General features: G+C 38.4%; 1 protein-coding gene across 1 annotated transcript in view; it reads right to left on the bottom strand.

Moving 5' to 3' along the window:
* LOC121673265 (glutamate receptor ionotropic, delta-2) overlaps nucleotides 1-13,779 on the bottom strand; it is a gene marked incomplete at its 5' end in the record, with an annotated part of 212,004 nt that overhangs the window by 129,139 nt on the left and 69,086 nt on the right. The window contains one exon of the mRNA XM_042046429.1: nucleotides 3,436-3,633. Coding sequence (XP_041902363.1) covers nucleotides 3,436-3,633 — 198 coding nt within the window. The remainder of the gene's footprint in view (nucleotides 1-3,435; nucleotides 3,634-13,779) is intronic.

Genomic DNA, 13,779 nt, shown 5'->3' with positions numbered 1-13,779 from the left:
ATCAAGGTAGCACGTCGAGATGTGAAAAGCAATGCTTGATGGATGTGAATATCACCAGAAAGCCCACTCATGCTGGAAAGCCTACTGTGCTCTCCCGGAAGTGGCATTAGCCACTTTTCTTGTCTGTCACACAGGCTTATCCCTCAGGCAATCTGGATAGAGGGCAACTAAAGGAATCACTGTGAGAAGACACAGATAATTAACAGCAAGAGAGATTTGTGGTAAAGCACTGCTCCCTTGAGATGGCTTTAGCCTCTCCATGAAGGGCTGCTGAACTAATCCTGTTTGCAAGATGAAGCTCTACAAGATGCAGTGAGAGCCCTCGTCATTCTTCAGGAGAGGGACAAGAGCACCACGTGTTTCTCTCAAAGAGCATTTACTCTCTGAAGACCACCTAGTTCAGATGTTTAGGAAACAGAAAGCTTTGTATGGCATGTTTACATTCAGGTTATTTTGACTAGAAAACATGCATAGACCAAATGTGTACCTAATATAGGTCTTGACAGTCAAAGGAGGGGAGGCTTGAATCAGTTTCCAAGTTCAAATTAAAGACCACTTACTATGTGCTGCTGATTCCAGCTCCTATTTTAGCAGCCAACAGAAACCTTGTCTTCAAAGCTGGAACAGAGTGAACTTGGCTCAGGGTCATGTCTGCAAAGCCAGCTGTGGGCCCAGGGCATGTACTTGGAACAGCTGGGTTCCTGCCCTGCTATCCAACTCCAGCAGGGCTGCTGCAAACAAGATCAGCCTGGGACTGCTCTCCCTGATACCAGGACCTGCACCAGTGACTGCTGCACACTGAAGATGGTTAATGCAAGCAGTGAATATTGATCTTGAACACAGAAATCATGTGGTTGCCGCAGCAACTGCTATTTCATATGGCACATCTTCTGTGGTGGCCACAGACACCCTTCTCAATGAGATGCTCTCTACAACTACCTGGAAGGAGGCTGTAGCAAGGGAGGGATCCATCTTCTTAGTAACAAGCAATAGGACAAGAGGGAATGGCCTCAAGTTGTGCCAGGAGATGTTGGGAGAACTTCACTCACTGAAAAGTTGGCCTAGCATTGGAACAGGCTGCCCAGAGAAGTGGTTGAGTCACTCCCCTTGGAGGGATTTAAAAGACAAGTAGATGTGGCACTTTGGGACATGGTTTAGTGATTAACTTGGCAGTACTGGTTTAGCAGTTGGACTTGATGATCTTAAAGGTCTTTTCCAAGCTGAACAGTTGTATGATTCTGTGCACTCAAAAAGAGAAGGCAGCTATTTTCCATTACCCTTGAGTGAGACTTGTCTCTTGCAGAACTCATTCCTGGCTGACACACTAACAGGCAAAGAGTACTCCCACTGTTCCTGGAATTCCTCCACTTGTTGGCCAGACTATCACGTAAAACTTGGTTGGGAAAACAAGGAAATGCTATGTTTCAAACACGTTAGGCCTTTAATTTAAAACTATTCTCTGCTCCTCTACCTCCCCTTATAAAGTTGCCAAGCGGATGGAAATTTTGGGTCTGGGAGCAGAACTCAGTTCACAGTAAATAAGAAAGCAGTCTTTAAGAACAGCTTGCACTTGGTAAGGGGTAGATAGACGCTGGCTGCTCGCCCAGCAGTTCTTTTGCCTTGAGAGGGACAGAGAATGGGAGAGAAGGACACAGTGAACCTTTACTGCTAATTAATTATATAGGGGTAAGGAAGATGAAAAATTATACAGTGCCACAGTATAGGGAAAACATGGGTTTTGAATTCCAAATGCAGTTCCATTAACTCTTCATGCACTGTAATGGAACAGAAAGATTTCATGTCCACAAAGGCTCATTTACAGCAAAATCAGACTGATAAATCTGTTGCACTCGAGACATCAATTTACAGATCTAGGGGGTTACCACCTTCAAAGAGCTATTCTTTGAATCCCTGCCTGCCAAGGGGACAAGAATACTATACATGTTTTTCCTTTGAGCCATTTCAGTTGTTATGAGTTCTGCCTTACGAATCATTCATTGCCAATAAATAGAAAACATTCCAGGCCCACTTCCATTTCCAGACCATCTAGGACTGAGACCCCTCCAGTCTGTGTAAGACAGTGGCCTGATGAGTACTGTAGAGAGTAGGGTGTAGCATAATATCAGATTTAGAGGCAGAAAGAATGGTTAAAAAGAAATCAGTGGGCCATTGTGGTGCTACATCTCAAAATTAGATGAGGGATTTTCAGTTGCCAAGGTTTAGAAGATGACAGAAAATCTACTTCTTTAGCTGTGTCCAGCTTACCATTTGTGAATACACAATTCCACCTTCCAGCTTCATAAAGACATAGGGAGATGGCAAAGGAAGTTTATTATTACAGTGTAGCTGTATGAAAGTTGTTATGGGTACAGAATGAGTAGCTGGTTTTTTTCCTTTCCAACAGGCTGCCGGCGTAGGAAGGCAGAATAGGTTAAACCTATCAGTAATTTTAACCCATGGAGGATAATACTTACTTTTTTTTTTAAAAAAATATTTTCTTTTTCTTTATTACAAGTCTTAGGTCCTGTATCTGACTGTGATTCTCCTTTCTGTTTGCTGTGCTTGTGAATTAAATTCCACATGCAGATTTGGAAAAACACTTCTATAGACAATGTCTATGTTATTTACATGAATATCTGCTCCAGTTCTTTAAGGAAGCACAACAAATGTAGGTCTCAATAACTGTAAAAGCTGCCTTCACATGTTAATTATGAGCAAATAAAATACATATATTCATGGTACAACTGAGGCACCAGCAGAATAGAGCCAGCCTAGTCTTCTCTCTCTGTTTGCAGGGAGAAACTGCAAACAAGTAAGATGAGAGGAGTGGGCAAAAAAAAGAAAAGGAAAATATTGCATATGCATTTGGTTCAATTTATTTATTATATAATATTGAACAATTAATGTCAAATTAAGTAGACTAAATGGATTATTAATTACAGAATAAATATTACTCTTGATTCATACATCTACATAATGTATCATTATATATCAATAAAACATTTTCTGTTGATTATATACTTCACGTATTCATCACGCCAACATTTTTCTAAGTGCTATACGTTATTTATGTAATGTATCACTAATTACTGCAACACCAATTTTTCCTCTTTTGAACAGCCTCTTCAACTCATTTGTGTCAGGTATTGCCAAACTAATTAGGATAATGCACATCCCATTATTTGACCGCATTTAGATTTTACTTTGGGTGGAAAAAAAGAGATTGCCTTGCCTCTTAAACAGTTACTAGCAAGTGTTATTTCCAGCTTTTTTTGGTACTGCCCAATGGACGTTATCAAGGTCTGGCAACACGCAAGAAAAGAAGTGCTATCAATTACTCATAAAAAAAGGTTACTGGCTGATGCAAACAGAACATACCACATATTCCTTAACTGTATCACACAGCTTTAATCAGTAAATTATTAATGACCTTACCTTAAACACCAGTTCTCCTATCAGGCCGTTCCATGACCCATCATCCTGAGGACTCCCATACTTGTGATCCGGTGCTACATAAATTTCGTATTTAAAGCCGAGGTAAGTGGCCAAGGCTTCCAACACGTCTATTGAGAAGCCCTGATACTTCTTTGGTTTCCCCAGAACATTTTCAGACACCATGACAAAGGGCTCTTCCTAAAAAAACAACAAAGGAGGAATCTGTTAATAAAGCAATTATATGCCACGTTTGGGTGCTGGAGGCTTTTTAAACAAAAGGAGGGACTATTCAAATATTACTTATACAAAACTTTTCTAAAATACATAGTTAGCAGTGCCCCTTACATTCTGTGAAATGCTATTTTTTGTTGGATTTCCTTCAACAGAGAAATTTTATTCTCTATTACATATTTCAGAAGTAGATCTTCTGCTGTAACATTTCAACTGAAATGCTTTTTAGTAATGCCTGCTGACCACACTTATGGTCAGCAGGACAGACATATACTCAGTGTCTGGCCATAAATATGGAGGATTCAACAGAACTGCCATTTTCCACTAGCTGGGCAAACATTGTACCTAATGCAACCACTAATTCATGTTGTAAGGAAAGAAAAACATGGCAAAACTGAAACATGTATTGCTCTTGTCCTTCTACTGAACCCTGAATATAGGTCAGCTAAATTTAAATAGTTCTATCCGAAGAAATTCCATTTGATTAGTTTAGGGACTATCAATTATAGGACTTAAGGCTGTTTATAAGAATGATTCATGACTATTCATCTAAAACTTGACCATCATAAAGGATACAAATAGATATCAAAAGCTGATACTGAAAGTTCAGATCTCCAAAAAACGTTTTTCTTCTTACTTTTCCAAAGACTTGTAATAGTTTTCTCTATTCTGTTATTCTTTCTGTTGTGCGATTTCTACACATTCCCCTTCACTTTTTATTTAAATGACACACAAAGAGAGATCATATATCTAAGAGCAAACAATGTATATTTGCCATAGATGGATTTCACTTGTGCTTGTTCTTTATTTTCTCTGAAAACACCTGCCTGATCTAAGTAGAGCAAAATATTAAATCATCCCAAAAAGCATGGAGGCACTGTAACACTTAGGTAATTTTTAAAATATGCTACATGTCATCCTTTTAATTCATTACATGGCAATTTAATTTCATATGAGGTTAACAGAAACACCTTTTCTGAGGTGCAAAAAAGTTAGTTCTGACTTGTCATGGCTTGGCCAGGACAAGCACATGAAACCACTCCCTGACCACTTTGTCCTGGTCTGCAAAACCCACAAATATATCGAAGAAAACAGAATTGATTTTTTGCAGTATTTGTGGCCCAAACTTTCATTGTTTCTCCAGTGGAATTCTTGGTAGTGTTTAAAATATTTCTTTATTACTCTACTACTTATATGTGCAAATTACTTTAAAGCCAAAGCATTTTCACAATTTTTTCATTAAGCCTATACCTCACTACTATTTTTAGCTTGTTGGAATGTCCTTCTGTATGAACAAGTGTCACTGAATTGCAAGCAGGATGTTCTTGAAATAAGAAAACATAATTTGCAAATGCTCGAGTAAATATTCTCAAGGACAGCCACATGCTGAGGGTGCTGCCAAAGAAGAAAGGATGCAACCAGAGTGCAGTGACAGGATGTTCTTTTCTGACTCCAGGAAATCCAGAAAAAAACCCAAACCCAAAACAAGTAGAAAATGAACCAAACAACCCCATCCCTGACCAAAAAAAAAGCATTAAGGGTGGACTGCCTCAAGTTATTATTTCTAGTTGTCAGATAGAATTTCTTTCTTCCATATTATCCAACATCAGTGAAATTGACTAAAAATGGAGGAGCGAAAGTAAAATGAATATTTAAAGTTGTTTTCCAGTGCCCAGGTTCCAAGAACATTGAATAAATTGAGACTAAGTTGGTGAAAGCCTCTCTTAAATGAGAGCGCAAAATGAATTCAGTCTTGCTGATCACCTGAATGATAGATTCCGTAAATAAGACTCAAAATTGCTGGGAAGAAATGCTTCTGCAAAAAACAAACATGGTAGTTTATCAATCTAAACAGAGTATGCACAAAATTCTAAAGATTTATGTGTACAAAGGATGTTTTAGAAGTTGATAATTTTCATATTAGAAAGGATTAATTTTTATCACTAAATTATTTAGAACATAGTTGCTCATAAACTGATTTTCTACCCAGTTGCTCACTGTAGTGATTTAATGCACTGTTTAAAATGCAGTTTGTCACAACTAATATCAGTCCTTTATTGAGCAACGCAATATTGTTTGCTGTTGAGAGATTGACAAAAAGCCCCGATGTCCAGTGTTCTATATATATGTAATGAAATATAAACAGTCAATCAGCTTTATGCAAAGCAACTAACACTTCCCAATTTTTGTTGAAGTCTGGAGCAGCAAATAATTTAATCATATTCCAAGCAAAACTAAACCAATCTACTGCTATGATTTTTTTTGGTGTAATTGTTTATATTTCTGAGAATGCATTGAAAGAGGACAAAAATATTTGTCTTGATATTTTCCCCTCATAAATGCGGCAGGCTGAAACTATGCCAGTTGTCCTTTTTTTTTTGGGAGGGTGCCACAGGAGCTATGGAATGGTGTATGCATCCCTACAATATGGATGTTAAAACAATTGTTTCCATCCTTGAGAAAGCTGAATTTGCAGAAAGAAAATACACAAAGCAAAGCAGCAAGGATAATGATGAACTTGTAGAAAGTAGGTGTGAAAAACAGCTGAGCTAACTGATGAGTCTGGAGGTGGAAAAATTCACCTGGATAATGAAAGTTCCATTCGACCCCAATAAATTCAGGAAAATCCTGATACACTTTCTCTCCAAAGCAAGTGTTGATTCAGACTATGTAAGAAGGTCTTTATCAGAGAATCCATACAATTGCCATCCTTGGAGATGCTCAAAACTCCCCTGGACACCATTCCAAAAACCTGCTCTAACATTTACTCTGCTGCACTCAGCTGCCACCCAAGAGTCCCGTCAAACCTAAACTGTTCCAGAATACAGTAAATTGATCCAAGGAAGGCCACTGCTCCTGCTTCTCCTTTTCTTCCTTTTGGAGACACCTCTCTAGGGGTCTTGTAAGGCAAAAGAAGACTTCACAGCCTATAAAGCCTGTGAAAGGGAGGTCTGGAAAAGCAAACAAGTCACAACATTCATGGCTGAGGAACAAAAAACAAAAAGGACAGGTTGCTCAACCATAGCTTCTTGTTTTTGCAAGGCTGATCTGCCTCACTGAACCCCATAGGCACCCAGTAGATTTAGGGGATGGTTTTTCACCCAACCTCAGTGGAGATCCTTTAAGGGAGGGGGTATTTTTGTTCAACTTTACCTTCAACATGCCCCCTTTGTCAACAGAATGCAGCACTACTAAGCCAATAATAAGGGTTCCTTTTCAAAATAGTTCTACAATTATCACTGCCTGGCTTCTTCTTGGGATCAAAGCTGTGCTGCCCTGACCCAAAGGAGGATGGGTTTAAGACCTGGTGGATTTTACACAGGACTGTGGGTTTACCCCGGTGGACAGCTAAGCGCCACACAGCCAATACCGCCTGCAGCAACATGAAAGTCAGCAGCAGACAGCTAAAGGTTATATTGGGTGAAGCTATGCATATTGTTTTTTATGGCTGTAGGAAGACAAAGTTTGGCTTCAGAGGTGCTCATGTCCCCCCCAAGCAAGAGAAACTGCAAAATATTAGACTAGCACACCTTAGGAAGGATAAAGGTGAACACAAGATTAAGGCAACATGGCATAAAAAAGGGAAAACTTTGGGAAGATGACATGTTGTACAAGTACTTTGGGGGAAGTAGTTCAAGAAAATGTTTGTCTCCATTCATTTCTCAATTATCACACGTTTTAAGGAAGAAGCCACACAATAAGACTGACATAGGTTAACAACATGCTACGTATTAAGACTGATATAATTTAACATTCCCAGCACCCCTGGAAACTGATGTGAGATGGTATAGCATAACCTCAGGGTCCTAGCTATGCCCCCTCCTAGCTACTGCAAAACTTAACCCTGTCCTGGCCAAAACCAGGACAATTTGCTAAATGCTTCAAGAGTCTAAGATTTAAAAATACAAAATACAGTTCTTATTTACTCTGATGAAATTCTCAGACGTACCAATAATTTGGATAAAATATCTGGTTTGGAGTAATCTTTTTATATTCTTTACTATACCCCCTAATAAAGTTAAAAATAGGAAAGGAGAGAAAAGCTTTTGGGCACAGAAGGCCTTCACGCTTGAAAACAGAGCAATACTCAAGCTAAATAGCGGAAAAGAACAATTAGGCTGAGTTTAACTTGGTTGTGTTAATTAATTAGACAATCAAAGAGAAACATTTGTTTGTAGCTGTGCTACAGATGTGGATGATAAAGTCAAGCAATAAATTCCAGCCTTAGAGGAGGCAGGGAGGGAGAGCAAAAGAATAATTGCTTTTCAGAAGTTCAGTTCCCTAAACCCAGAGTCTCTATTTGGGATGATTTTTAGCCAGTAGAATAGTGACTTTAAATTCCAAGCTTTGATAGTAATCTTTTAGTTCCTCAATGAAAATCAAGTTTTAAAGGTCCAGTGTTTTTGTAAAGATCCTCTCTTTTTGGACAAATTACAGAAAACTTTATTGAAAGAACAGAAGCGCCCCATTCAGATCTTAAAGACAGCACCCTAATTAAATACATGAGAGGAAGAAAAAAGTTGTGTGCACTGGGCTGTTTACAAGGAAGTTGTGGTCTTAGCTCAGCTGTTCATGATTTTACCCGCGCCCACCACCTCATTATGAGATCACTCAATGGGCAGTGAGGTAGATTTTCTCTGCAATTACAAGTGTGGATTCTGTGGCTTAAAGCTGAGACTTATTTCAGGATAGAAATCATATGGGGCTATGATACACTGCTCTGCTGCACTTATTTGTGACGGTCTTTTGCTTGCTCTAAATATAAACGTGCTAAAAATCTAGGATGTACTTTACAAATGAAAAAGCAAAAGCAAAACAGAATGGTTTGGATTATTTTCCTGGTCAGCTGAATCCTCTTTGCCCCTTAGCATGGACAAAAAACTTCCTATAGAGGGCAGCGTACAGAAAATATTCAGTAAGGAAAATGTTATTGTCTTTTAAAGTGAGAGAAACTAAACACTATTGGGATTTACAGCACAAATTGGAGCCTTATGTGTTTCTACTACCTTTAGAAGAATCCTTTGTTCAGTTTTAAACCCCTCACTACACCAGAGAAGGGCAACGGAGCTGGTGGAGGGTCTGGAGCACAAGTCCTGTGAGGAGCAGCTGAGGGAGCTGGGGGTGTTTAGCCTGGAGAAAAGGAGGCTCAGAGGGACATAACTGCTCTCTACAGATATGTAAAGGGAGGTCGTGTCAAGGTGGGAATTGGCCTCTTCTCCCAGGAAACTAACTACAGGACAAGAGGAAATGGCCTCAAGTTGTGGCAGGGGAGGATTACTTTGGATATTGGGAAAAATTTCTTCACTGAAAGTGTTGTCAAGCTTTGGAGCAGGCTGCTCAGGGCAGTGGTGGAGTCACCATCACTGGAGACATTTGTAGATGTTAGAGATGTGTAGATGTGACACTTTGGGACATGGTTTAGTGGTGGGCTTGGCCGAGCTGGGTTAACGGCTGGACTTTATGATCTTAAAGGTCTTTTCCAACCTAAATGATTCTATGAAGAGAGTTTTGAAATTAGGTAATTATATGGGTGGTTAGCATTCATAAAGCATATGAAAATGACCTCTGTGTCTACTCATCAAAAATTTCTGAACACACTGTATTCATTCAATAGGACTGCATTCATTAAATTTTCCCTTTTTCTCTACTGAAAGTAGTGAGAAAAAAGAAAGCAAGAAATGAAGCTCAGTTGTGGGCAAGACTGTCAATCTGTACTTGACACTGACTCTTTGAAACAGTGGACAGGCACATTAAACCATTCCCATAGCCCAGGATGAGCCTTGGCAATCTCGTGAAGTAAATATTCACTGTGACACTTTAAAAACTCCCATTCCCTCCAAATGTTAAGAAACTGCTCCCCAAACTGAAATTCACTCTTATTACTAGATTTCTCAGCTCCCTTCCAATGGCTGCTGGATGACCAAGCACAGCCATTATAACCAACAGGAAACACTAAGTCTTGTAAACTATAAACAAAATATTTTCAAGCACAAGATGCTATTGTCTTGTTGCAAGGCAAAATCACTTTTTCCTTGACTCATAAAATAATTAATGCCCCCCTTTTAAATGTTAGTGACTTTGCATTTCCTTCCTCAAAAGATTTTAGTGAAATTTGCAGCCCCAAATACTTAATTTCCTCAAGTGCTTTATTGACCACTGTTTTGGGGATTTTATTTGGCTAGGAACAGCACAGCAGCTTGTTATTTTTAATTGAACAATAATATACATTAATTCATGTTAGAATCAATGACCAAAATTTAATTGAAACATTTCATTCTTTCATTACAGAAATTCTCCCACTATCAAGAGTTATAAAATTCCTGCAAAATATGACATAGCTCCCACCTCTTAATAACACTAAAACATAGATAAAGGATTCAAATCTACAAGATCTTGGATAATTAAATACTATACTCTTTCAATATCCTGTAGTGCCAATGGGATGTGTAACCGTACTGGCACTGAAAACCACCATTCTCTCTCATCCTGTGCTTTTCAAACAGATTGATTAGAAAGTCACTTGTACTGACAGAAAAGTCACCTCATCTACAGCAAGAAGTCCATTCACATCCCAGAAACTGAATACCTTATTAAAGGGATTTTACATTTGGCCTATTCTTATCCATGTGCGTAGTCTGTCACTTTTTTTGATATTTTTATTGTCATCTTCAACTGGACATGAAGTTTGTTCTTTCAGTTACGGTACTTTAAACAGTATTTTTTCCTCCAGAGTGAAATGGTAGCTTCTGGATTTATTATGGTCTTTAGTTTAGTGGTATTTATCAGAAATGAACAAAGAATGTTAGCCCCTCTTCCCAGCTCCTCCCATTTCTCAGCAATGGGACTAAGACTTCTTTCAAAGTGACCTGTGGCAATGGTCTATTAGGATGCTGCCAAGCTTTGTGCATTGATTTTAATTCACAATAACTTAATGCAGGTAACAGCTCTTTCTGAGCCATATTACAGGAATATGGATTGAGATTGGAATTGATTGGAATGTTTTAGAGTATGTCTAAAGAGTTCAATGGTGGCTTTAATGCAGATAGTTCAGACACTTGATTTAGCAAAAGTGTGGTATGGGCACATTAACCTGCTGGGAACTACACTGTACTCCTTCCAGCAGCCTTGCAAGGGGGCTCCTATTCATAAGGATCGTGTCACACAGTTCAGCTCCTTTTCTATCTTGCATAGCATGGAAGGATAATTACAGTCAGAGTAAGAGCCTCTTTCTGTTTCAAAGTCAAATTTCTGTGAACTGTGTGAATTGCTCTGGAATGCAAATATGCCCAGAGAGCAGATGGGTAAGGGTCAGCAAGAAGATGAGAGCCAAGGAGCCCTGAGAGGTAGCCCTTGACACAGAGATGAGTTAGGTTGGTCCTACCAGGCTTTGCACTGCCCCTACCTTGCTGTTAAACTGTGGCCCCAGCAAGTTCCCAAAACATTTGAATTGCTTGATATCCACCTTATCTAGTATATAGTACCTGCTACTTTAGAAAAATGGATTGAAAATAACAATAATTGAAAAAAAAAGGTGCTAGGTTTCCCAGCAGGCTGTGAGATTAAAGCTTGTCAAATGAATGATCGCAGTAGTCAATAACTGTAAGGTTTATGACCTGTTAATACAAGCTAGGTAGCTCAAAGGGATATAAAACAGCCATTCACAGAAGCCTGTGCCCAGTCAGTAGCAATTTAAACTTGGCCCTTGTACAGGTGTGGTGGTTGGAAGAGGAATAGAAAGACAGGTTCTGCCTCTATCGAAGAATATCACTTTCTGCTCTTATAATAATGATTTTAATTATTACTATTTTGGGTACTACTGTAGTCCATTATACCAATACAGAGAGCAATATATAATTCAGTATAATACATGCCTGATTAAAATTATTTTTCTTAGTGCAGAGATAGAGCTGCCTGGCAGAATGAAGAGACTTTACAGAAGTCCACAGCACCCAGTTATGAAATGGGGAACGGGGTTGGGACTGTATAGGAAAAGTGATCACTCAAAATATTGGGAGAACATATAAGAAGCATTATCTATGAGACTATTCCACAATTTATAAAATATTTATTCAATATTTAATGAGGTATCCTGCACATGATCTTCCTGAAGTTGATCTTTATTGTACAGTCGTTCACTGATGTTTTTGTCCTGACATTTTTAAACCTTTATCACTTCTGACTGTTTGTTCTTCCACCTATGCTTAAACATTGTCTTATTTCATCTTTCTTATGCCTTATGTCCTTTCCCCAGCCACTCTGAAAGTTACTCCAGCTTCTTGGAAAGAATTTTTTTTTTTTTTTACTTTCTTTAAGCCAGTGTTGGAAGTCAAATCCCAAAGGCAGTTTCAGCTTTTAAAACCAGGCCTTAGCTTCATATCTAACTTTTCATCTTCTCTCTGAGTGGTAAATTCAATAAAAAAAGGGACCGAAGATGCAGACCTCCTGCCAGCTGATGTTCCTAAAGACATTGTCTGCTTTCAAATAACTTTCTTTTCTAATCTGTGCAACAAATGCTCATGAATTTATTACCAGACACTGAGAATTAACTAGTCCACATATGATAACATTTTCCATCGTGCAAATGATGTTTCTTAATTATTTTTTCTTTCTGTGCTTATCTAACCTTTTGCTAGTCCTTTCACTACATCATGTCCCACAGTGCCCACCTGCAGCCAAGGGTGACCAACCTGCAGCTCTGTGCAAGTAACCCAGGTAGTAACTCTCGAGGTACAGTGTTTAGGGATGTATGGCAAAGCATAATTCAGCACGGCTTGCTGTTATCTTTCTTTCCTTTATCCTGCCTGCCTTCTTAGAACCCTCCAGATATGAAAATATATTCCTGTTTGGGAGCTGTTTTGAATTTTCATGTAGAGTCACAGAAAGTCATGTAGAGTCTTTTGCACCATGAGGATATTATACCTTATGCACTTTCAGGAAAGGCTCTGTACCTTTTAGTCAAGGTGTTAATGCTCTAAAACAGGGAAATTCAAACTATTTCCTTTTTTTGAACAACAGGGGCTTTTTTAAAAATATGATTTTACAAATACCTGCTGGCCTTTTCATTGCCAAATGGACCAGACCTCTTTCCAACGTCTTAATATTCATATGAATAATTCAGTAATTGCCACAGCTAGTAAAATTATATTATGAGAGTATCTGCTGTATTGTAGGTCTTTTTCAATAAAACTGAACAACTGAAAAAGAGAATAAACTGAGACAGAAAAAATGGATATATAGCTAAATTTTTTCTTGGCCAATTGTTCATTCAAGACACTCTGAATTTGTTTGGAACTACTATGCTGACCTTTGATTGAGCTACATTTCAGAAACTCAGAATACATTTCAGAAATTCACAAGCAAGAGACTTGAACTTAAGAGCAACTCGTCAAACACAAAGTTCAGACTTCAGCTTCATATGTGGAAGCAGTCCAAGACAGAGACAGCTGATATTTAAGTCAGACAAAAAAAACCCTTTTCTAGAAGTGTACAAAGTTTGGTACTAATCCAACTCAGATTAAACCATTGAATTACATGTACACAAACATGACCATAGTTCTCCTCAGAATAAACCACAAAGAAATATTTCTTATTGCTATTTATGCAAAGGAGAGCATTCACATTTACTGCAGAGGAGCCGGGATTCTCTGCCAAGTGAAACCAGATGATTTCCAGTTTGGGGCTATACTGTATTCTGCCATACTCACAAAGAGATTTTGGTTTGGGTCTGCAGATACATAGCCCATAATTATTAAATTTACTTAGGGAAAGGAATTAGTAGATGGATGATGGGAACTGTTCAGCATTTGCTTACTGAAAGACCGAGGAAAGAAGTCAAAATCATTTATTTTCAGACTCCAGAATGTTTCATTTCTTTAGTATAATGCAGTATAAACCCAGGTGCTGCAATTTGCTATCCTCTCAAATTCTACTGCAATTTTTAGAATAAGTCCTTTTCAACCTGAAGGCATAACAAAATGAAATTGGAAGAGGAGAAGGGGTACTATCTAGAAAGACATGAGAGATTTGAACTGTTAACAAAACAAATTTGCAAATGAATGTAAACTTCTCAACTCTCCATGAAAAATAAACCTATTAATATTCAAAGGTATATTA

Source organism: Corvus kubaryi, unplaced genomic scaffold (assembly GCF_017639235.1).
Source record: "Corvus kubaryi isolate FWS band 111438036 unplaced genomic scaffold, C.kubaryi_AGA036_p1.0 65303, whole genome shotgun sequence".
NCBI classification, from domain to species: Eukaryota; Metazoa; Chordata; class Aves; order Passeriformes; family Corvidae; genus Corvus; species Corvus kubaryi.
Note: the sequence above shows the minus strand (reverse complement) of the source record. Positions and strands in the feature narration are given on the sequence as shown.